Source organism: Passer domesticus, chromosome 5 (genome assembly GCF_036417665.1).
Source record: "Passer domesticus isolate bPasDom1 chromosome 5, bPasDom1.hap1, whole genome shotgun sequence".
NCBI classification, from domain to species: Eukaryota; Metazoa; Chordata; class Aves; order Passeriformes; family Passeridae; genus Passer; species Passer domesticus.
In genome coordinates, this window is record NC_087478.1 from 71787584 (window position 1) to 71813654 (window position 26071).

At 36.4% G+C, this 26071-nt stretch overlaps 1 protein-coding gene across 4 annotated transcripts in view; it reads left to right on the forward strand.

Annotated features, from left to right (window-relative positions):
* IPO8 (importin 8) overlaps positions 1–26071 on the forward strand; it is a 46841-nt gene that overhangs the window by 6924 nt on the left and 13846 nt on the right. For all 4 annotated transcript variants that reach the window (XM_064420971.1, XM_064420968.1, XM_064420967.1 and 1 more), the window contains exons 2-21: positions 1239–1320; positions 3390–3546; positions 4788–4946; positions 5902–6058; positions 7356–7445; positions 7843–7937; positions 8487–8571; positions 10495–10629; positions 11467–11566; positions 13211–13287; positions 14562–14678; positions 16922–17011; positions 17665–17830; positions 18386–18546; positions 18994–19119; positions 19761–19827; positions 20467–20592; positions 21055–21152; positions 22179–22274; positions 23502–23722. In XM_064420971.1, coding sequence (XP_064277041.1) covers positions 1239–1320; positions 3390–3546; positions 4788–4946; positions 5902–6058; positions 7356–7445; positions 7843–7937; positions 8487–8571; positions 10495–10629; positions 11467–11566; positions 13211–13287; positions 14562–14678; positions 16922–17011; positions 17665–17830; positions 18386–18546; positions 18994–19119; positions 19761–19827; positions 20467–20592; positions 21055–21152; positions 22179–22274; positions 23502–23722 — 2405 coding nt within the window. The remainder of the gene's footprint in view (positions 1–1238; positions 1321–3389; positions 3547–4787; positions 4947–5901; positions 6059–7355; positions 7446–7842; positions 7938–8486; positions 8572–10494; positions 10630–11466; positions 11567–13210; positions 13288–14561; positions 14679–16921; positions 17012–17664; positions 17831–18385; positions 18547–18993; positions 19120–19760; positions 19828–20466; positions 20593–21054; positions 21153–22178; positions 22275–23501; positions 23723–26071) is intronic.

Sequence of the window (26071 nt, forward strand, 5' to 3'; positions counted from 1 at the left end):
TCAGATTACTCTATAAACATCAAATGAGTCTCTGAGTTAGAATTACACTATCATTATAGTGAATAAAATGAGGGCCAGAAAGTTAAGTGATTTGGTGAAATTATTGAATGATAGTGTCGTGATGCAGCTGGGACACTTAGACATCATGAAAGCAGTGTAATTTCACCTTGTTATGGATATGGTAGATCAAAGAACTGGGGACATGAAGAGCAGAAAGTATCTTTTATTTCCCAGCTTTTGAATGAGGCAGAGTTCTATGGGAGGATGTTCAATACTTGGGCTTTAAGCACAACTCTGGGAGCAACCACAGAACTGCCAGGCATAATCTAGTGGGAAGAAATACTATAAAAGCTGAAATACAGACAGCTGCTGCCATCTAGCCCCAAGAAACCTCTCTTTGAACATAAAACACATGGATCCAAGGGATGAAAGATCTGACCTACCAGTAGTCATCTGCCAAGGCTTAGTAGTAACTGCACCACGCTGGGTCAGCGATTCCTCACTGGAGGAGCCCTGGTGGATGGCAGCAGGATAATGCTATCAGATTGTCACATCTTTTAAATCTGGTGTGCTTTGCTTAGAAGTTCACTGAGCATTGTTTTCTCTTTGAAATTCTTCAGCTGCATGGCTGATGTGGCATTTGAAAAGTTCCCATGAAGGCTGTGGGTTTTGAAGCGTTATCTGCCTACACTTGATTTTAATTGAAAATGTTTGTCCCACTGTTTCTCTAGTTTTTATTAAGATGCGCTATGCATCTAGTTTGCTAAAAGATAATTGTATATGGTGAATGCAGATGCTGTTTACACTTGAAAACAATTCTAAATTATTTTCTTAAATCTCTTCGCTATTGCTGTTCTACCACAGACTATTTTGGTAATAAGTGGCATGTATTGGTGAAGCTTGTCAATGTCCATTTGACTTATGGGGCTAAGTTGAATAATTCAACAACAGATATCTAGTGCTTTTCACTATGTATTCTTAGACTTATTTAAATATTTATTTAAATCTGTAATTGAGAACCTTTTCACATTACTTATTCCACCCACATGCAATGCTTTGCTTTTACAAGTAATTATTTGGATTTCTGCAGGTCTGGGTAAATTCAAGTCCTGAAACCTTTCATACATCATGAGGAGGTTGCAAAAGCGGTGCAAAATTCTTAGTTTGTATTCCTCATTCAGCATTTGCTAATAAGTCTACTTAGTGACTTAACTAACTGTGTTGTCTGTGTATTTCAGTCCTATAAGATCATCAACTTTGCTCCCAGTCTGCTGCAAATCATAGTGTCCGATCAAGTGGAATTTCCAGTGCGCCAAGCAGGTGAGATGAAATCCCTTGTTCTATTTTCTTTCAGTCAGTCTGTTCCTTGAACAGACTCTTGAACTGTTGCAGTTTAAGTCAGTTCAGGTTTGTTCTGGGGAGGAAATGAAAGGGATCTATCTTTGCTCTTTCTTTCCCTTGTGAGGGTCAGATGAAACTGTGGGTATAGGATGGAGTCCTACTTCAGCTTTCCCTGTGTGTATAGTGATCCCTACTGGATTGCTGTGATACTGATAGGAAAAAAGCATGATTTCTACTCAAATCTGAGAACCCTTAGGTATTATTCTCCTGGTGGTGCAGAAGTAATGATGCCAAGACAAGTGTGAATTTAAAAATAGAAAAGGGTATCACATTTGAGTGCTTGTTTCTCTATTTGAATCTCTTTTCTCTGGAAAAGTGAAAATTTCTGAAAAAGGGAAATCACTCCTTAATTCACAGATCAAGGGTAGCCACAAACATTTAGTCAGTATCTTGGTGACTTAAATAAGTAGATAAGAAGGAGGGTCACATCACTGATAGGTTGAACAGTTACAGTCTGAGCGTGTCTGGAAGGATTGCTCAGCTGTGTGTGTGAGTTCAGGTATAGTGGTGTAGTTAACTTCAGTGTATGCATTTGTGGAAGATCAGATTCTAAATTCTCATAATCCATTTTAACTACTCCTGTGTTATATGTTTGTCAGATACAGAGACTGTTCAGGTCTTTCAGTAAATTAATTAATACTGTTTCATTCACAGCTTTGTTTTTATCCTGTGGAACAGCATTTCCCATAGAAGCACTGTTGGGTTTTTTTTTTTCACAGATCCCATTAATCCCCTGAGTGCTTTGGAGCATGCTGACATATTCTGTTTGTCATGCTGGCCTTTATTTTTTCAAAGATAATCCAACTTTGAATGGTGTTGTTAGTCCATTTTGTAGTAAAGTTTGAGGCTTAATCTAAACTCCATAAGGTCATTTTTATAAATTAATCTCTCATTTCAGTACCATTCAGGGAAAAAAAAACAACTATATAGAATGCAAATTTTTTTTTTTTTTTTTACAAAATAGGGGTATAAAATGGAAAGGCCCATTTAAGTCATATTTGCAAGCCAACAGATTTCCCTGGGAATTTTTTAAAAGCCAAAAATTTGTATAACAACAAGATTTATGGACAAAATAAATTAGTCTTGGGCTGGTCTTTCAGGATCTGTTTCTTGTCTGACTAGTCTGGCACGTCATAGACAAAGAGCTTTTTTATCTCTTGCTGCTATAAAATATTTTACAGACTACATGTTTTCATGCTTTGCAGTTTCTTATCACCAAAAGAAATGATTGTACCCAAGGATATCTTATTTCTACTTTAAAACCCTAGCTAGTAATCAACCAAAACAGTGTCCAGGCATAAGAGTTTATTAAGAACATTCCTTTAATGCCTCATACCATATTTCTTATGTTTCTTGAAGAATGCCTTCAGGCATTTTGGTACTGATGCATAAATGCTGCTTTATTTTTCTTGTTTTTTTCATGTGAGACAGAAGGGAACAATTCGAAGGTATTATGGGAAATCCTAATAGTGAAATAAAGCTTAGGGAATTCACAACAAACATTTCTGTCTGAATAGAAGGTAGGCCATGTGCCAGTTTCATACTGGGCATTTCCCCAAGCAGAGTGTCCCATCTGTGTGTGCAGTGATTTATTTACATGAGCCTTCCAAAACTTCACTTACTGAGCTTGAGTTGTTGTTTTAGGAACGAGTGAAAACACACATAAGTAGATTTTTGTTGGCTTGTTTAGAATGATGGGATATTATTTTCATAAGGAAGACTGCTGTAGTAAAAATGGACCTTGATAGATGCTGATGGAAGTATTATCCTGGTCTGTTCTGATCAGGTGCTTGAGCCTGATCTTGTGTGAAATCATAAGAAAAATGTTTCTCCGATTCAGTTGTGCTCAGTGTCCATAATTGTCAAGAATTCGTGTGGTGGTTTTCAGTTGCCTTTTCAACTCTTTGTTCTACTTTTAGCCATTGTACACGTTAAGCACTGGGCAGTGTGTAGAATTAAACTATTCTTTCCCTGCTGTCTGTCCTTAGCTGCCATTTACCTGAAGAACATGGTGACCCAGTACTGGCCGGACCGTGAGCCACCTCCTGGAGAAGCAGTTTTCCCATTTAACATCCATGAAAACGATCGGCAGCAGATTCGGGATAACATTGTAGAAGGAATAATTCGTTCTCCTGACTTAGTGAGGTACCTTACACTGCACAGAGATGTGTTGCTCAGGTTTTCAGACCTGCCAGTCTGATGTTGTAAACATGAGAATCTCGATGTTTTGGAAGATGAGACAAGTACTTTTTTTGCCAGAGTAATAATAATCTGTTTACACTTATTCATGTGTGTTTTTCAGAAAAGTACTAACCTGGCAGCGAGCCCTGTGATGCAGTTTATCCTCTAAGGCTGTTGTTCAAAGTGTCTTGTTACACTTGCTGCAGTAACAGCCTGTCTGTTGGGCTGATTCAAGGCAGATAGTATATACAGGGCTGTCTGCAATGTGGAATTAATCATTCAGGGAAATACTGTCCAAGATTCCTTTTTTCTAGTAGCCCTTTTCTTAATTATTTTATCAATTTTTATACGTAACCCCAGTATTTAACTATGTATTTAGGGTTCTTGGTTTTAAGGTATTAAAAGAATGAAGAATTGTGGTTCTGCTTTTGCTGGAAGAATAGTTAAGAATTACAGACATACTATAGTTAGGATTTTTCACCCCTTTAATTAAAGTGAGGCTGATAGGCTGGGAACTGATATTTCTGCAGGTTGTTTTTTTTTCATTGCTTAGCAGAACTAAAAGTATTTCTCCACAGGTTTTAGTTCAGTGCTGCTCAGCTTTTTTAGTCACACCTCAGTTTAGTCAGTCAAGAGTTCTGCCTTGCCCCCCCCCATTGTGAGTGGCATCTAAAAGTGTGTGGCAGGAGAGAAACAGTAAGATGTTTAATGGGCTCTGCCATATGCTTTGGAGGTTGAGAAAGTGCTGTTCTAAAAGGTCCCAGGAAAATTGTAATTTCTTGAGGAGCCTGTGGCTTAGATCATAACACAGGCCATTATTCCTTAATGAAAACATACAAATGTTTTTGTGGTTGCTTTCAGCTTGATAAGCAAGTATAAACATTCATTGTCAAAGCACAAAGCTAGCTGGTTCCATGAGCAAGTAATGCTTTTAAAATACTGCTTGATACATGTGAAGAGGGGGGGAGAAAAGTAGCTAAAATGTTCTGAAATTAGTTTATTCTCTTAAGTTTAATCCAGTCGGGTTTTTTTATTGCTTCTCCTCTGCTACTTCCCAGAACTCTTTCAGTGCTGTCAAAATATATTTGATGCTTATGACATAATATAGGTATTGTAGCAAATAAACCAAGATTTGGGATTTATCCTTTAATTTAAACACTATACCATGACGATTCACTTGCATTTTTTTCCTCTCCCTGCACTAGAGCTCAGCTGACAATGTGCCTCCGTGCTATCATTAAGCATGACTTCCCTGGCCATTGGACAGCTGTGGTAGACAAGATAGGATACTACCTGCAGTCTCCAAACAGTGGGAGCTGGCTTGGGAGCCTCCTGTGCCTCTATCAGCTGGTGAAGACTTATGAGTAAGTCGATGTCCATCAGTAGATGAGGAATTGGTACTTTCAGTATAAGTTGATTACTGAAAATGATATTCTTAAGAGTACTGGCAGTTCTACAAGGGAATTCGGATAGAAAATGGGAATTAATAATTATCATATGCTTCCTTTCTTGCAAATAAATGAAAAATATTCATCATCTTTGTATCATTAGTGAATTGAAAGCAGAGCTGCCAGCTGTAATCTGTGTGAATTTACTGCAGCTTTTTTCTTGAGACTTTATACTTTTGATCTGGGTATAAAAAGAATCCTTAGGATTGTAACTTTCTTTGTTTGAAGATACCCCAAATTCTAGATGTATGAATGCAAATTATTTTCTGCTTTTATGTCATGAATACAGTGCTGTCATTGTCACATACTGCTATTGCATATGGTTACCTGTAGCATCTTCCTGGTAGTCGAAATCCACAAAGCATAAATTAGGAGCAGTGTAGTGGGGCTTATCACTCATACCTTTAATTGCCTATTATTAGAAACATATGTATAAACCACACAAAGGGAATGTAAATGGAGAAAGAGAATCTTTTCCAAAGCAAGGAATTGTCTTTCCCTTTCAATGGCTGTTTACTCCCATTTGTTCAGCACCCAACTTGAGTTTAGCATTGGTATGAACAGCAGAGAAATTCAAATCCATGCTCCCGTGAGGTGACAATTCAGTAGTAAAGAATAGTAGTTCTTCCCTCAGTAACTACCTTTGTGTAAGGCAATGTTTATTGTTTTCCATTTTTTTATTTATAGGTATTTTTAGTGAATTTGCACAAAGGGTTCAGATGGGAGTTAGAGGAGGGAAGAGTGATTGAGTGAGTGCTGGGTATTCTTCTTTTGGTTTTCTTAGGGCACCAAAATTAAATTGTTGGTGGGGAATAGGCATTAGAATCACCAGTGTGTAGACCCTGGACCAACATTTTTGTTTCCATTGCAGGTACAAAAAAGCAGAGGAACGAGATCCCCTCATAGCAGCCATGCAAATATTTTTGCCTCGGATTCAGCAGCAGATGATCCAGCTTCTGCCTGATAACTCCCATTACTCTGTACTGCTTCAGAAACAAATATTAAAAATCTTCTATGCTCTTGTTCAGGTTGGCATCTGTGTAGAGGAAAACCAAACTTTTACTTTGCTGGGCACAATGACCTCTTTTCAGTACATTCAGAGATGTGATTGAATAAGAATACCCTTTTGGATGGAAAAAGTAATGTACAATAAACAGCTGTTATAGAAATAGGATATTTATATATTTTTCTGCTTTGAAACTGGTCACATCATCGCCCAGATTAAATTTTTAATGAATGTAGGGTGCTTCTGCACATTGTACTGTAATCTCACTAGAGAAGTGTTCCTATTTCTATAAAGTTGCACATAGACTGATACAAACTAGGTATCTAGACTGTGTGGTTGGCCTCTGAACATGTCAGTAATGAATATTGTAGTGTAATTGTCAAATGTTGCACTTCACGAGGAGGCATTTCTCATTACCTGTTGAAAATCTGGCAGATGCAATGTATTAAGGCACATGCACTTCAGAGAGATGAGTTTGGCTTTTACTGAGACGAGTTTTGTGAAGGAGTACTTACAATCAGAAACCAAACCAAGTCCTTCATAAGGAACAGCCTGAAAATTCTTAGTGTGTGTTGAAAAACTACAATAGTTTGTTACTAAATGGATGGGGAATTTAAAAATACCAGGATCCTATTTTTCTTTTCAATAACTTGGCTGAATATTGTTACTTTTCTTTGGATTTTGTAGAGAAGTGAGATGTATGGGATAGTAGCTAGGTAGTAGTAGTGAATCACAGAATGGCCAGGTTGGAAGAGACTTCCAAGATCATTGAGTCCAGCCCATGCCCTGACACCTCAACTAAACCATGGCACTGAGTGCCACATCCAATCCTTTTTTTAAACACATCCAGGGGTGGTGACTCCACCACCTCCCTGGGCAGGCCATTCCAGAACTTTATCACTTTTGCCATAAAAAACTTCTTCCCAATATCCAACCTATATTCCCCTTGGTGCAGCTTGTGTCCTCTGGTTCTGTCAGTGGTGAGTACATTTTGCTTGCTAAAATTCTTTTAGTTTGCCAAAGCCCTGTAATACTGATACTGCTGTAATCCTAAAAAGTACCTGGGCTGTTGCGAAGAAGAAAAACAAAGAGAGTTGGCAAGTTCTTAGACTGAAGAACTTTCCTCAAATTATGTCTGCTCAGAAATTCCTTTTCAAGTTGTACCAAGAGAGATGCAATTAGAGTAGTGTTGATATGTAACCTAATTGGTTTTAATTTTATTAAAACCTCATCTTCCTTAGAATGTAACTGCTGCAGAAAGATCTGCCTTTTACAGAGAAATATAGTGTTTCATGCCTGTGTTTTTTCCCTTATTGCAGTATGCATTGCCCCTCCAGTTGGTGAATAACCAGACCATGACTCAGTGGATGGAGATCTTCCGGACCATCATCGATAGAAATGTACCACTGGTGAGTTCTAGCTTTGTAAAGACCTCTGAAACTTGTGTGTTGGCATTTGAGGAACTGTCAGTGTAAACATTTTCTAAGTGTTCTTTTTTAAAGATTCTTATCCTTGGATTTTTGCGCCAGAGTGACGTAGTATTCAAGTGTATCTGAGAATTTACATTTCTTAAATATGCATAATTTTGAAATTAAAGTACAGGCATTGTGCAGGTATTGCACATACACATTATACTGCCTAATGAAGATAACTGAAAATTCCTGAATATCATGTAACTGTTAACAGAATCAAAGCTTTAGTCCATGCCGTGTGTTTATATTAGTTTACTTAGCAAGGAATATTTAAAACACAATTGCTTCTCAACAAATGACGTAACTAATTAAAAATAAATGTATTTATTTGTAGGAGACTTTGCAAATTGATGAAGATGACAGACCAGAGCTGGTGTGGTGGAAATGCAAGAAGTGGGCATTGCATATAGTAGCTCGTCTCTTTGAACGGTAACTGATTAAAAACTGAATTTGGGTTACAAGTCTGTGCCATTACTTGGCATGCAAGCAGAGATGACAGTTTGATCAATTTAACAGCTCCTGATCACTGAAGAGGTTTTCCTGCTGCTGTCCTCTGCCTTGCCCTGGCACAACTGCTGGTCTCAGCTCTTAGTGAAATTATTTGATTCCCTTAAAATGGCAAGAAACTTGCCCCACAGGAAAAGTAAATCTATCTAACTACATATTTATTTTAATACACTCAGCTATAAATGTTTACATTCTCAAACATAAAGGCAGGGGAAGATTTGAAAAGAAATCCATAAACATGGAAGTTACAGAGCTTGTGACAAAAAGCTATGTTTACTTGAGTGTAATAACTACCCTGGGATAATTTTAGAAAAGGGAAGTGGGAAAGGATGGCTTAGAAGGAACCTGTGGTAAATTTTTCCTTTGCTGTGCAAGACCACTCAGGGTGCTGTATGGTTTAGAAAGTACTAAATTTTCCTGACACCGTAGACTTCTCACAGTGTAAACATCTGTGTCCTTTTCCTTTTAAAGATATGGAAGTCCTGGAAATGTAACTAAAGAATACTTTGAATTCTCAGACTTCTTTTTAAAAACCTATGCTGTGGGCATACAACAGGTAAGCACAGTTCATTTTTTATGAATTGCATTATTTTGACTGAAGAAATGTATTACTTTTTAACAGTGTGCTTGTGTCGAGGTTCATTTATTGAACAAAAATGATGAGAGTCTGGCAGGTTTTCCTTGTAGTGATTGAAAAATTCTTTGGAACTCAGTGCCATACAGCTGAGGTATAATAACACAATTTTTCAGCAACTCAAAAAACACTGCAGGAAAACTCTCAGAAAAGGTGAGTGCTGATAAAATGGTATTATTGTCGTGTGTAAGCACTCTAGATACAACTGAGAGGAACACTTTTGGTGCAGAGGCCTCATTTCACAGAAGGGTGTATTTTCAGGCCTGTCTTTCTCAAGTGCTTTTGCTGCAAACTTAGGCACACATTCTAATGATACTGTTTTATTTCAGGAAGATACAAGCAGATTAGAAGATGTCTGGAGAACAGCTATGGACATTATTTTATTCCTGGAAAGCATATTATGTGAAAATATAACCTAAATGCACTGTTTGCAAGGAAATTATTTTTGTTAAGAATGCTAATTATTTGTGTTTAACATGGTGTGTGGAGACAATTCAGTTCTGATGAAGTTGCTAAACAAAATTACTCTACTTCATCCAGTCTGACAACAGACTTGTTTATCCATCAGGAAGAACTAAGGAGGGGAGTGGTTGTGGTAAGGCTGTAAATTAAATGAAAAGGGAAGTAGCCTAATATATTTTCTAAATCCCTTGCAATGTATAACTCCTGAGCAGAAAAACAGACTCCCATGGGCAGTTATAATTTGAAATACTTAAAGTTTGTCTGTTAAGGTATTAAACTATGTTGCAGAGGGAACAGTTTAGCTTTCAAGATAAATGTACTGGATGAGGTGCACATTTCTTCAATTTCTGGCTCTTAAATAGTGATTTATCATTATTCCTTGCAGAGTTAGTAAGAATTCTGTTGTGAATATTACATGACTAAGCCTTTGTTACCTATTCATCAGTTGATAAGTGCTGACATTGTGCTAGAGTCTGTATAAGATATAGACAGTTCTTGTCCTTGGAGCATTTCATAGAAAAGATTTAATATCAAACTTAGTATTCCTAATGAAGGAGCTTTATTCAAAATAAAATTTATTATAATGTTCTGAAGAATTACGAAGCAGAATTGTTCTGCTGAAAGCATATGACTCCAAATTTTGTTATGCATTACCCTTGACTTTTATTGTTATTCATGTATATGCCACTTCTTTACACCTACTAATAATTCACCTGCCATTGGTGCAGATTAGTAGCTTTGTACTGTGTTGTTTTTCTTAGTAGAGGAAACTTTTATACCAAAGAAGCTTTGTGTGATAGAGTTTGTAATAGCATGCCAGGTGATACTATATCTGATGGCTACAATAGGTAATTGAAGTTAAGCGATTTGCAGCTTTTCTGATTCAGAGGCTTAGGTGAACCTATTTTTCTTTCCTGGTTTAGTATTTCTATTCTCTTCACTGTTCTTCCAAAATAATTTGTCTTCTTTAGAGACCTGTCATAAATATGAATGCAGACACCACTTAGCAGGTATAGCAGCCAGCAGTTTGAAAATCTCACTGTGCCTTTTCCTTACCTATTCCAGATTTTGCTGAGGCCTCTGTAAACTGTGAGCCTCTCACTATTGAGGTGTATCTTTGGTTTATAATCACAAGTGATCACATGGTAGGGCTAGTAGTAAAGGTGAACATCTGCATAAATGTTTGCAGGATTAAAACCTTGATATTTAATTGATTTATGATTTTTGGATCAAAGGCATTAAAATGATTTCTAATGCTAGAACATCTGCTGTAAAGCTACTTTATCTGTTCATGTATATTCACTGAGGAAGTGCACTGCATGTTTATGCATGAGGCAGAATTTTCAGTCTTCATTTAAAAATAACAATTTGTCACTTCTTTAGGTTCTCTTAAGAATCCTAGACCAGTACAGGCAAAAAGACTATGTTGCACCACGTGTTCTTCAGCAAACGTTGAATTATCTGAACCAAGGGGTGATTCACTCTATCACATGGAAGCAAATGAAGCCACACATACAGGTCAGTACTTAAAATCCAGTCATAAAGAATGCATGTCATCAGAGGGATTAAAAAACACCCCCCAGCTCCCCAGGTTTTGTGTTTTAAAAAAAGATTTCATGAATCATTCGGCAATTGATCTGGAAAATAAAATAGCATTTCTACACAAAGGTGGCTGTGTTTTGCAATATATGACTACCTTTTATTGCAGATAATGTTAACTCAATCAAAGATTCTGTTCCATAAGTTCTTTATTTGAAATTTTACAGTCTTGCTAGAAAGTCATAGTGTTCTGGCTTTTATTAGTTACTGGTGTTCAGAATTATCATAGATTTTTGATTGTAGTGCAAAGGTAGTGCACAAAGAGAACATTCATCTAAGAGGAGCTAAACCCTCTTTTATGGACATGTTTTATAAGTGAACTAAAGAATAAATGAAAAGTGATCTTCCTGCTCTTTTAGTTTTTCATAGCATAAGGTCCCCCTTTTAGTTAGTTAATTCCATGACTTTTAAGGGGAAGGACTCTGAAATCCATTCTCATGTTAAGTATTGCATTGATGAGATCCTTCTGCAGAATATAATATTCTGCTGTGTACAGACTACGTCCTGAAGTGTGTTTTGTGCATGGTAATGTAATATCATAAAGATAGATTGTATAACTACTGCTGCTGTCTGGGACTTTCAGAAGGAAAGTACCTATAACACTGTGAATTTGTTTCTGGTAGACAAAAGAGTACTACTTAGAGGAATGTAACTGTCCAGACAAATAGGTCTAATCAATTAGTGCATGGTGGAGGGCTGCTGTACTGGAATTTGATTTTATGTGTACTTATGTATATTTGGCTTTTCTAAAATTAGACCATAACAGAAGAGGTGATATTCTCTCTAATGTGCTACAAAGATGAGGATGAGGAGCTCTGGCAAGAGGATCCATATGAATATATCCGCATGAAATTTGGTAATTTGGTTTTATTTTTTGCTTTCATCATAACTGTAGCCTGTAGTTCCAGTAATCAGCATGGCTACTGTAATGTCTCTCTTCACCTGAAAAATGGGAAGAAGAAAACTTTTTTTCTTATATCTCACCAATCTGTAGTTAAAACCAGGTAGCAGATCAGGTGAGTTTGGGCTATGTGGCTGGTAGCTTTGATCTAAATGATTCTCTCAGAATTTTTTCTACTTCACTTGTGCTCAGACAGACTGGCTTGCTCCCTTGTTAGTGCCTGTTTCAGAATCCTGCCTTGCAGATGTGCCTGCTGTCTGCAGGTTCCTGCAGCTCTCACTTTGGCCAGAAGAGGCCTGACTTACTCTTTCCCTGTTGAAAATTGTCAATGCCTTCAGCATTCTTCTGCCACTTACTACTACTCAATTGTAAGATAATTAGATATATATATTCCTTCAAAAGACACAGTGCAAAATCTTGGGAATAACACATAGGGCCATATTATAAATAATTACATTTATTAAAATATTCATGTCATTGAAAAGGAGAAAGGTACTTTAAAAGTACAGCAATTTTAGCTGGAAAACTCCTGTGAGCCAGGCACCACAGAGATATATATGCAGCATTTGGGAAATTTTAATTAGTTGATTTGGGATTAGTGTATGTGAAAACAGAATTTAAATATTCATAGAATAATTTAAAAGCTTGGAGAGCTGTTATGCAACAAATTAATTACAATATAGTGTTGATCACTAGGGTATAGATACATCCTTGATATTTGGTGTGTGAATTCAGTTCTTTCTGTATAAGTAGTGAATCTTATTTTTATGTGTAGCTGAGGCAGTTAAATACAGATTCAGATTGTATCATGGAAGGTAAAAAACCACTCAGAGTACATTACCCTCACTTATCAAAGTACATTAAATGGAAATTTTTTTGAGACACATTTTTGTTTGGAACAAGAATTCCCTAGTCTGGTAGTATTTCCTAATGATGTTTTATCTTAAAGTTTTCAGGAAAAGTTGGTGTGTAATTTGAGTCACATTTTAAAATAATGTTTTAAGATTTTTTAGTTTGATTTAATTTGTGTGGGGATGTTTGAAATAGAACATGTCTGCAGCACAGATCTTTTTTTTCAAGATATAAATTATACTTTCAACATGAACAGCAGAGATTCAGTTGCAATGAATGAAACTAAAAAACTTGACCTTTCAGCAGATTTAAAACTACTCCAGATCTAAGTAGATTTTATGTACAAAAGGTTTCCCATGAGGTTTAATAAAATCAAGTCAAAAATGTGTACATGTGGTATACAGATGGTACTGGAGTGCATTGTTGTTCTTCCTACAGGGGTTTTAATTAAAAAAAGAGACAAGATTTTTCATCCCTTTTATATGGTCTCAGAAGAGCTAATGAATAAATAGAATATTCTTAATTAAGGAATGAAGAGTGGCAGTGGATTTGGAAGGCAAGAAGTAAGGTGTGTGATATAAGTTTGGGTCTGACACTTTAACTAGGAAATGAAGACAATCATGTAAATAATTTTGAAGTTATATAGTCATCCAGATTTTGTGATATCCCAAAACCAAGATGGTTTATAAAAAAATTTATTATTCAGAAAATAAATTTTTTTATGCTCTTTTCTCCCCATTTTTTTAGATGTATTTGAGGACTATGCATCCACAACAACAGCAGCACAGAATCTCCTTTACACTGCTGCAAAGAAGAGAAAAGAGGTATGAAAGCAGTGGGTTTAAATTATTTGAGTTTTCATTAATAAAGTTGTTTTCCCCATATATTTGAAGATGCTACAGGAAGCTAGTCTTGAAAAATATACTTGCTGCTACATAGTTGAATGCTTCCTGGCTGAATGCTATCTATTTGAGGACAGTTAAAATATGGTGTGTATAAATACTAAGTGGATTCTTCTTGCAGATTTAAAATGCCTCTGCCAGATACAAAATGGGTTGGAATAGATATATTTGAATAGATTTTCCTGGGTTTACAAATAGCCTCTGTCACAGCTGTTCTCAGCATCACAAACTGTAGCAGGAGGGAAAGTGGATCTGATCCTTATTAATTTTCACTGATGCTATTTAAAATTCTTCTTAGCAGCAATGAAGTTAGCAAGCACAAAACCCATTCCATATAGTTACTCTTTAAATGAGGACATAACTTTTCTGCAGATCTTTCTGTATTTCCAGTAACCTGTACAAAAATACTCAGGCAAGTCCTAGAAAGCACAGTTGGCTAAAATGGTAAATGTTTTTCTAGGCTCCATTTTAATGTCCAGTAATCATGGAGCTCCATTTGCAGATGGATTTTCAGAGGAGAACACAGTCTTTACATTAGGTGGAATAGGTGGAATATGACCTTTCTACTTTTTTGTTGTCAAAACAGTTCTTGTCCACTGATCTTCCTTCTCATTTTCATAATTTGTATTTAGACCATCCCAGTGGCAAGTTGGAAAAGGACATAATAGGTGTGGAAATCACATTCAGCCATTGGTTTTGCCAAGAGGCTTTTCTAAGTGTACTCGACTTTAGAAACTACTGCCAAAATCAATAGATCAAATTAAGTTTATGAGATTTTAGTCCAACCTCTCCTTGAAAATATATGTATATATTTTCATAGATATATGCACACTCACATATGTATTTATATTTATGTGTGAGACAAGCCAGAAAAGAAGAGAAAAAGTGGGCGAGGTGCTGTTTGAGCCTTTTGCCTTTTCATCACTTTTTTTGATTTTCTTCAAGACAGTGACAAAAATACCTTCCTTGCTATTAGTAATGAGAAATTTCATGGAGATTAATCTAATTTTGACCAGTTTGGCTGAAAAGTTGAAAATTCCAAAGTTTTACACTTTAATGATTGAAAGATGCTACATTTAGTACCTCACATTTCTCTAGCCAAGACAAAATTTCTTCTTGAAAATGTCATAGGAATGTTTTAAACAATGCTATTAATAACTGATTAAAGGGGATTGTATGTTTTCTGTCTTGCACAGGTATTACCAAAGATGATGGCATATTGCTACCAGATTCTGACAGAGCCAAACATTGATCCAAGGAAAAAAGATGGAGCTTTGCATGTTATAGGATCCCTAGCAGATATTTTATTGAAGGTAAGTGGGTAAAGAAATGAAAAAGTTTGTAATTCTTGCTATGAAATCAGCTGTGGTTTAAAATAAAATAGTCTTTATAAAGTATGACTAGCCCTTAGCCATATTTATAAAAATCTGTAGAGAGATTGCACTCTGATTGCAATCAGAATATGAGAATCTGTTTATTTAAAAATCTTAACATTCTTTCCTGTTTTTATATCACTATTTTATACACAGATTTTCCTTCTCACATTTTTCCAAAGCTCTGTTTGTTTGTTTTATAACAGTCCCTTGATCCCCTCCTGCTTTACTAGGAAAATGGAAGTGTTAAGAAAGCAAACATGCATTCCATCAGCAACATGGCGTGTGATTCTTTCTGAAATTCCCCAACAGCCTGCACTGTTATGGGCTTCTTCTGGTTAAGTAAACCTTTTCCTTAACACATTACAGAGATGTTCTGTCTAGCTTTCCAACTTTTTCACTCTTCCATAAGTGGCTTTAAGTCTTATTTCATCTTCCAATCGGGAGTTTTGAAAAAAGCTGAGAAGAACAAGGAGCCTTCCTCCATTTGTTATAGACAGTATCTTCAGAATTTTGGGTGTATTTCTGGAATCTGAATGCCAATTTAATGCACATTGTTGCTCTCTAGTTGAAATTGATTGCAGTTTTCCTGGTGCTTTTGTAGATGGTGGAGTCCAAAATATGCCTTTGCTCCATGTTAAAAGTAATTTAAAAATATTATTACTTTTAGCATGAGAATGGTAATCTTGTGCTGGAGGCTTCTCTTAAAAAGTGTTTTATTATATTTTATCTTAATTGTCTTGCTGTGCAGGATGTGACTTCATTTGTGAGCAACATCTTACCAACATTGACCATCTGATTTTGTACCAGTCTATTTTCTGATCTTAAGTCCTGAAACATCAGTAGCTTTTGCAGAATTTTTGTCGATTATTTTGAATTGTAAATGCCCTTCCTCATGCAGAAGTATAACAGTGAATGAGGATGACATTGTTTGTGTTGTGAGGAGACTTTCACATTAACATATTTATCTCTGTCCTGTGGGGAAAAAGGGATTTATTCTAGTATTCTGCTCCTATTTGAAATTTTCAATCCTGAAACATGAGGTTATATTGTACTTTATAAAAGAGTATTAAGCCCAAACACCACAGACCCCTTTAAAATTTTAATTTCTTATGTTTGGAATTTGACACATTGAAACATTCCATCAGCTGTTTCCATATAAAATCCTGGATTTTGGGTGCTTTCTGGCTCTTGAACTGACTGAGATCCTGAGTCCAAGGAGCTCATAGACACAGTGGGCCTGCCTGAGCCACCTGGCTCCCCACAGCAGCTCCAGTTCAATGCCTACAAACTTCTGGTCAGTGTGCACAAAAGAGCAGTATTTTCCTTTCTCTCTGTTTTTTCTCTGCTCAGTCCTTCATCCAGCTCTGTGAAGGCTGGGGAATGAGTGTAGATAAAATGCATTGGTGAAATAAAGTGTGATCATGTAAGATACACGTTGTATTGAGTGTCCCATTTCAGCCTTTCCTGTCTTACCCACTGAATCATTCCTTTGGATGGTAACAGCATCCCTAGCATGTATCTTTTCTATTATTCTGGGACTATAAGGAAAGTCTCAAATCTCCATGCTGGTTCTAGCTTCCTGTGAGTATCTTGGGATTTGCTAACGTTAGAATAATGAAGAATAACTCTCATGCAGTATCCTTCTCCAGCTAAGGAAATTTCTGTCACAAGGGAATTTTCTTCATCCATTAATAAACATGAAAAAAGAAGGGATTTGTTGCTGTAGTGTCCGAGACAGTAAGTTTTGATACTTAGAGTAACCGTAGTTCATTTGAAACTCAGATCTGTTCCATACTAAGCCCATATTTATCTTCAGATATGTATGTACTCCTTTGTAGGAAGAATGGAATTACTAGGTTATTGATCCTTGTTAAGTTTTTAAAAAAAATCAGCTGGTATTAATTGCCTTAAATAACATGAAAATTCCAGTTTACACGTTGTAAGGCCAAGTAGAATATTTTATGTGCAGTTCTTTCACTTACCTGGTTTTGAACTTGCTGTGCTTTTGGTTCTATTGGTTCTATTCAAGGTAAGGGATCCAGTTCTCTTTGTGAGAGGATACCTTTATTATATAGACAAATTATTGTATTTCCCATGGTTGATATTTGAAATGCATTATGAGCTAGAAAGAAGTATGTAACATGAATGGTCCCCAAAATAACTTTTCTTTACTCCAACAGAAAAGTGTCTTCAAGGATCAAATGGAGCTGATGTTACAGAATCACGTGTTTCCCTTGTTCATGTCTAACCTGGGATACCTCAGAGCTCGAGTAAGTTCACCTGTTACATCAATTCCAGTATTTGCCGCGGTTCCTTCCTTTGCAGTTTGATTTCATTCTGAATGTTACTGAAAGAAATTAGGTAAATACATAGTAAAATTTGAAATAACATTCTTGTGCTGTATTTTTTCATCATTTTGTTTTAAAAAAAATGATTTTTCAGTTAAAGGAATTGATGGAGTGTGTGTGTTGTATTAGTGTTCACCTCTTCAATCAAACTTGAGAATTTGAGCAGCAATTGTAGCCATTTTTCATTAGCAGAGATGGCTGTGAAGAATAGGCAGGATTTCCACAAGTAGGTAACATCAATTTCGGTGTTGCTTGAAGAAAATCCCCAAGTGCTGATATCAGTCATGGACAAACAGTTTTCATTGGTTTTTTTTCTGATTTTATTTCCCCCAGAAGGACCAAAGCAATGAATGCAAATTATGTGCACACTGAGTTTATTGGAATTTGGGAAAATATAATAAAGAACTGCTTGAGTGCAATACTTGTGTTACATTTAATGAAAGAATACACCATAATTAAGTGGGAGGGGAAAAGCAGTGCATGCAAACAGGGAGATAGTTAGCATTGGTTTTGATTCGCTTAAAAATGCTTAAAATTGCCACAGTCCCTAACTTGCTTCTCTTTTTGCCTTGCAGTCCTGTTGGGTACTTCATTCATTTAGTGCTTTGAAATTTCACAATGAGCTAAACTTGAGGAATGCAGTAGAGCTGGCAAAGAAGAGCCTGATTGATGATAAGGAGATGCCTGTCAAAGTAGAAGCAGCCATAGCCCTTCAGACCTTAATAAGCAACCAAGAGCAAGGTATGTGACAGTGATTCATCAGCTGTGTACACTGATCTATTGATTTTTTGTCAAGACAAGGAGGTTGGTGCAGATTTATCTAAACATTTCTGTCATTTGAAGACATAGATTTCAGAATATTTTATCATGTTTAGACAGATTCACTTGCTCATTACATCCCAGAATTCTGACTTGAAGTTTTTATGATGCAAAAGAAGTTAAATCAGCATGTTTTAATAAAGTAAATATCACCCATCTTTGGGTTTTTTTAGTGAACTTCAGCAGTGTGTATGTTTAAAAATGAACACTGCTTTATGTATGAGAGCAAGTGTTTCCTCAAAAGCGGATTTTAGCTGTAGGTGGCATTTCAATATTACACAATTTATTTACTCTGTCTACTAGTTATGGACTGTAAAATTGCCTTGGGTATGTTTTTTGGCTTTTTTATTTCTTCAGTGAATTCAAATTTAAAAAACTTATTTTGTTCAAGAGTGGTCAGCTGCCTGGCAGTTTGGAGATGCTGTATATTTGTGATTATGGATAGCTGATTTCACCTGGTTTCTGTTGATCTTTTAGCCAAGGAGTATGTGAAGCCTTATGTAAGGCCAGTGATGCAGGAGCTCCTGCACATTGTCAGGGAGACAGAAAACGATGATCTCACAAATGTAATCCAGAAGATGATCTATGAGTACAGCCAGGAAGTTGCTACTATCGCTGTGGACATGACTCAACACCTGGTGAGAGCAATAGTAAATGACCAGTCCAGTCAGAAGCACCTGCCTAGCTTGGTGAACATTTAATGAACTCTGCTTGAAGTACACACTGTTTAAAGTAATCTTTATAAGAGTCCACCTGTAGTATTTGCAGTATTTGTGGGCTTTTTTCTATATGAAGCATCTTTAAAGCCTATAGATTTTTCAAAGACACTGATTTGTGTCACTGGTTTTAATGAGCCACAGTCTAACTATTTAGCATTTCAAATGACTTAACGTAGACTTCTGAAAAAAAAGAGGAGATTTTAATTTGCTATGTTCCCCTTTCAAAAGCAGCAAGCATATTTTTCAGTGCTGACAGCTCTTACAGATAAGACATTGCTGCTGCTGCATTAACTGCCTTGCTTTTGAATGACAAATTGGAAACACGGGTTTGTTCTTGAATGTCAAGTTGGTTGGTTTTGCTCACAGGCTGAAATATTTGGTAAAGTACTTCAGAGTGAGGAATATGAGGAAGTAGAGGACAAAACGGTTATGGCCATGGGCATCTTGCACACAATTGACACAATCCTGACAGTTGTGGAAGATCATAAGGAGGTGAGATTTTCCTTGGTACTTTCTTGTTTTCATTCATGACAAGAAGCACTTCTGTGTATGTTGCATCACTTGGCATGAACGTGCATTTACTGCAGTGGGATGGTACCAAACTGTGTCTGACAGATTTGAATCTAAAGCCCAGTTTACTTTTGTGATTTATTAATTGTTTAGCTTTCAGCTTCAGGGGAATTTATGTCCCAAGGGTAAAATTCTTAGTCCTTACTTGATAAACACTTCATTGGAATGTGCTGGTTTGGTTGTGGTAGAATTTTCTTCACAGTGGCTAGTTGCATTACAGAGTGTTAAAGGAGAATTAAAAAAGAAATATTTTGCACAAGCCTAGTTTTTTACTGGTGATGACCCCTGTCTTTAGTCTACCCAGCAATATCTTGGATAGAATTCCTAGGAATTGGTCTCTCAGTCATGGTGCAGTGTATGCCCACAAATCACATATTCAGGGTAAAGAGGTTTTTCTGCATCAGGGAGACCTCATTTCATAACATTATGATTGTTAATGCAGCATTTAAAAAATAAAAGCCTGTTTGATTTGAAGAACTTCTCAAACTGAATTAATCAAATACATTTATTTGATTGCTGTATTTCTAATTTTTTAAATAAAATGCTTTATGTTTTTATTGCAGATCACTCAACAGCTCGAGAGCATTTGTTTACAGATCATTGGCCTTGTTTTGCAGAAACACGTTATAGGTATGTTTTAGAGATATGTAAAAACATGTAAATTAATTACTGTTATCTTCCAGAACAGAATTTGATCTTTTTTGTGTGGGTTTCTTTAAAGAATAAGTCATTGCTTTACCATTGTAATTTTTTTCTCCTGATCTACTCTTGTACATTAGTCAGATTGGCTATTGTGTTTTGGAGGTCAAAAGCTGAAGATGCTGTTCTGATTATAATTCTGGCTAATTGTGTTAAAGGACAATGTCTAAATTACATTAGTCTCTTATGGACATGGTCTGCAATTAAATTACTTCTTCATCAGTATGCTGCACTAAATGTTACACTTTTGTGATAAGGCTTTTCAGAAAAAACAAAGACTGAGAAAAAAATATATTTTTCAGTAAATCAGTTAGAAGCATTGTCTTTAATGTGCTGCTGATGTATTTTTTTGGTGTGTGTTTATAGTGGAAAGCTGCATATCATTGTAACTATAGCCAACACAAGACTTGTCTGAAACAGTTTTACAATTTGTTTTATTTTTCTATGTGTTATTTAGTTTCTAATTTCTGTCTTCTAGTTGTTACATGACTCAGGGCTCAGTTTCAGATTTCAAGGTATTTGCAAGTTAAATTTTTTGTAAAGCACCTTGCTTCAAATTGTCTTTTGCAGAGTTTTATGAAGAAATTCTATCCTTGGCCTTCAGCTTAACATGCCAGATGATTTCACCTCAGATGTGGCAGCTTTTAGGTGTTCTGTATGAGGTTTTCCAGCAGGATTGCTTTGAATACTTTGCAGGTAAAGTCACTTCTGTTCTACTGGTATTTTTACTGTTTGACAATTCATCTCTAGCAGATAAGGGTCGCTTCCATTTAGTGTCATGGATTAAAATGATCATGTATTTGAGTCATGCCCTGCCCATCTGTTTAGTGTGGGAGCGTAACAGGAGATATTTAAGTTGGAGAAGCATGTTCAAATCTGTCAGTGTGATCAGTTCTTGTAGGGGTCCTGAACTCAAAGTTGCATATTCAAAGTTAATGTGAAACTACAAACTGATTAATTAAAATGGAGTCCTACTCTAGTTCCAAGAATGCAGCCTGCATAGTGCATTCTATGAAGAATTCTTCCAGAAAAGACGCTCGCAGAGTTTCAATTTCCAACCCTATTCAAAAACATCAGCTAATGAATTCCCCTTTAGGACTACCTCTCTGGTTAGCACTTTTTGTAACTTTTTTCTCTTTTGCTCTCCCTCTTCTGCAGATATGATGCCTCTCTTGCATAATTATGTGACCATTGACACTGATACTTTACTGTCTAACCCAAAGCATTTAGAAATCATTTACTCTATGTGTAAAAAGGTAAGGCTTCTGATTCTTACTGCTCATCTTATCACTGCTACATAACAATTAGAGGAGCTGAGTGACCTGAACATGCCACATGGTGGCCAAATATTTCAGAATTATGGGAATTTTGGTCTTGACTCAGTTCTGAGCACACTCAGCACCTTCACACTTAAAAAGTGACATGCTTTAAGAAAATTACATGCAAAAAGCTGTGTGGGAGAAAGTTGCTGTTTGTCTTGACTCTCTTCCATGGAGAGCTATTTTGGTAGGTAGGGAATTAATGAAGCTTGATTTCCTTGGGTTGTGTATCTTGCAGTTGGACTCTCTGGTTGTCAGCTAAGGTGCGAACTCATTTGAAGTTCTTCCTACATTTATCTTGTTTCTCTTTCATGCTGAGTCTCTCATGTATAATAAAGTATGAGATCGTGCTGCAGTCCTCCTCTTGTTTGGGGCATTAGAGAGTGTTAGGCATCTAGCTACCTGCTTATTTTTAAAAAAACTCGGAGTATTTATTTCATTGTGAAAATTTTGCTGCTTTTGTCAGGTTTGATTGACAGTGACCATGGGGTTGAAATGTATTGAGATGCAGCACTCAGTTTCATATGTATGTGCCTACACACAGAATGATTGCATACATCTTCTTAATCAGAAACTAGCCTAGACATAGCACTTCGCCACGCTGTTAATCTGCCAGTGACTATTAGACTTGAAGTGGGAAAATGGAAACACCACGTGGAAAACATCAGTGATTCTTATAAGTGACATTTCTTTCTAAAAATGGGAAAGTGACGACATAGAAACAATATAACATTCTTTAAGAACTACAGTAATTTCTTCTAGTTTCTAAAATTCAGCTTTAGCCACTTATCCTTGTTTATGTTCTGTAGCGATGAATTATGTGTCTTAATTCCTCAGAAAATTTAACATGGATACATATGTATTTGCTGTGTGGAGATTTTTGGATGTATGCAGGTACAGGAGCACTTGCTTTCAGTGTTGTCAGTGATTACTAATAAATGAAATTGTTACTCTGATTGTTAGGTACTGACAGGAGATGCAGGAGAAGACGCAGAATGCCATGCAGCCAAACTCCTAGAAGTGATTGTTCTTCAGTGCAAAGGACGGGGTATTGACCAGGTGATACATATTGAACAGCTTTTCTCTTTTAGTGCTTTCTAATGATCCATGACTCCTGAGCGAAACAGCTGCAATTAGAGAATTTGAGGGAAATGTACAGGGGGGAGAAAGAAAGAAGTAAATGAACTCAGGAAAGTTTGTAAGGCTGGGATTTTTTGGTTTTGAGACAAGATGTTAGTGGACATGACCATAAAATGGTCATTTGGAAATGCAGATTTTTTAGCATGGCTTGATTGTGATTGCAGGGAGAAACATAATCACAATTTTCCAGAGTTTCTTAGAACACCTTTTTAGCAAGTAGTCTTTTTCCTATTAAGGGCCAAATTCTGGACTCATATAATGAGCCTAAATCACCTTGATGTATCATGTTTGATGTTGCCACAGTGCAATCCATGGATTTCAGTGATAAATTTTCAGTTAATTTCACTGAAAGTGATATAACTTCACTAGTGTAAATCTGAAATAATTGAAGATAAAAATGTTCTCTGAAAGGTTTGATTTTTAAAGGAAATCTGGAAGAGTTTAAAGTGACTTCAATGTATTTGCATTGAAATAAATTTGTGGTGGAAGGCTTAATTGAGCTGTACAACTCTGTGAATTAAAATGGTTGCATACTGAACTGAAACTCATAAACGACAACTTTCGTAGTGCTTTCCAAATTTTTGTAAAGTATAAATTTGCCCATTGAAATATATATGTGTATTTGGAAGATGCTTATTTCATTGTTTAGAAATATGTGCATGTTTACATTTATCTGAATAAACTAATTTTAAACTTCTATAAAAAATTAATATCACTTTACATTTATTAGGAAAAACTTCTAACTATGTTACGAATTTAGATTGTTTAATTTCTAATGCCTGTTAGTTTTGAAATAGTTTAGCATCTTTCTTCAAAGATGAGAATGTCTGAGTTTTTTTCTAAATCTTTTCCACATGCTAGAACAAGCTCCACCAAATGGCCCCATATATTCTCCCCTGTGCTCAGAATAACACTGCAATTTTTAGCTCATAGAAGACCTGTTTTGGGGAAGATTTATAAGCGTGTGATCAGAGGCTGGAAAGTGAAAGGGATGTGTTCCTTTCTTCTATACCTGAACTTCAGATAAATCAGGGCATAATTCTGGTAAAAGTATTACAAAATTTTGTATAATCTGGCAACATGTCTAATGACTGTTTTCTTTTTTTTCTTTCCTTTCCTTTTCTTTTTGTCTTCTTTCATGCCCAGTGTATTCCCCTCTTTGTGGAGGCTGTTCTGGAGCGCTTGACTCGAGGAGTTAAAACAAGTGAGCTCCGTACCATGTGTCTTCAGGTTGCCATAGCTGCGCTCTACTACAATCCTGACCTACTTTTGCACACCTTGGAGAACATCAGATTTCCACACAATCCTGAGCCCATCACTGCACAGTTCATAAACCAGTGGATGAATGACACAGACTGTTTTTTTGGGCAAGTATTGAGAGGGTTTTTTTTTACAATATTCAATATTGACCAGCTGGTTTTCAACAATGTGAGAAACAATAATCACTCTTGAAAACTTTTAAAAGTTTAGTAAGGGATAAAAGGGACAATATCCAGCACTGGGGTGCTTGGCAATCTGCCAAAAGCACACTGTTAGCTTAAAACCATATTCTCTATCTACTGTTATGTTACAGGCGTCCATGCATATTCATGAGAGTTTATACATATTCAAAAATTCCTTTGAGTTTACATGTTCTAGGAACTTTTTTGCTTGGTTTTAATCTTTGACTTGTCTGTATGCCATCTCGTAGATTAAATCAATATATTTTATTTCTTCTTGAGACTCCATTTTGTTGTTTTGACACTTCTTAATATTTGGAGAGTCAGTATTAAATTTTTTTTCTCTTGGTGTCCTGGTTCTTGTCACTGTTATCATTCAGATAAGATGGTCCACAAATGTGAGAAACAACCTAGCTATTTCACACCATTGTCTGGGCTAATTACACAAATAAAAGCATTTTAATACATTACTCAGTTTCCATTTTAATATTATGGTAAGGCCTAAGATATAATATATATTTATCACACTATTATTTATATAAGCTGTACGGTACATACATAAACTGACAGGTTATATTATACCAAAAAGGAGTTAAAAGGAGTTACAAATTGTATTATATCAGAATCTTTGTGATCAATAATAGCTTGCAAAAGCTTATACATAGATGTGAAAGTCAGCAACTATATTTATCATTTATAATAAACAACATGCTAACTTTTTATCTGAAACACTGTGTACATACTTTCTCTTCTGTATTTTGTAAGTTATTTTTAACTGCTCCATTTAATTTTAAAAAAATTACTTTTTGCAGTGAAACCCACTTCTGATTTTAAATTAATTTTCACAATCAACTTGCATATTTATCATTGCACCATTGACTTCTTGGCATACTGCTGAACTTAAACGTCACTGTGACCTCCCTTGCATGTGTGTGTGCTGCACTGGTGTGCACTCAGGCGGGAGCTGAGCATTTGTAAAGTTAGTGAAGGGGAGCAAAGCCTGTCATCACCTAGCAAAGCTTGCACTTGATGCTGAGGAGAGGTGAAGGCCAGTGCTTGCCTCTCAGCTGAGATGTGGTGTCTTAACTGTGAGATTCAAATCCACTTAAGGGCAAAGCAGACAAATGTAGCTAACAGCTACCTCTCACCTTCCTGCTTGAGTTTTGTTTTGTTACTGGAAACTGACATCTGCCTGCAGATGTATGGATAGGCTTAGATGGATGTCTTCCTTAAGTTGCTTCTTCCTCACCTTGTGGTAATATTATTGTTAATTGCCAAATTATTTTTATATCTGCCAGTTTTACAAAAGGGCAAGACATTTTAGGATTTCCATGTACCAATTTTCTTTTATGGATGAAGCAAAGTTCTTGAGCTTCATCTCTCTGTACTTTCATTTTTTTTCTACTACATATCACATGCTGAGCAAATACAGAGACGGTAGGAAAGAAGATATTCCTTACAGATGGTAAAGGGAAAGAGATTTACAGTCTGAAACAGTTCATACTGGAGCATTCAGTGAGAAGCTAGTCAGACTCAGAGAGGAAAAATGTTAGGGTCTGACTGGGCTCCAATCTCAAATAGTACTGTGAGCTACAGCTAAATTTTCAGTTCTTCTGTGTTGCTCTTCAAAAAGCATCAGCTACTGAAACTAAAACTCGTATTTGGAGCTGAGACAAAGGTTAACAAAGCCTGTGAAAATGAAAAGTTAAACACGTGGTTGTCATGCCCGTCATTCTACCCAGACTGCACTTGAATGGCAACAGAGGGTTAGAAGTCTCTCTTTGATCCGCTGCTACCAGCAGAGAAATAATTATCTATAATATGCTTAAATCTAGAAGTCACTCTTCCTTCTGTGCCGTCTCCTCACTTTGTGACTTCCAGGTGTAGGGTAGGGCTTTTGCTGTAGTACTGCTGGTGAGGCACTGTGATGTGCTGAAAGAGACTTCCTCCCTTTCCCTCAGGAGAGCACTGCTTCTAGCGGACCATTTATTTTCTTAGGAGTACTAAGGGAGCCCCAGATTCAGAGGCCTAACTGAACAGGAAAAGACAGAAGTGCAAAAAAAAATTTGGTGTTCTTGAACACCCCCCCCCCCCAACAAGTTCATGTCTTCATCAGAGAGCAGTGGGCACCTTTATTTGCACAGCCCTTTTTCTCATCAGCTGCCATTTGTTGCTTTGGTTTACACTTTGCTTAGTTTCCATTAAAAGGCAGTTTTAGGCTCAGTTTCAAATAATTTGGTAAACTCACAGATCCTAGAGAAACTGAACAAGGTCAAA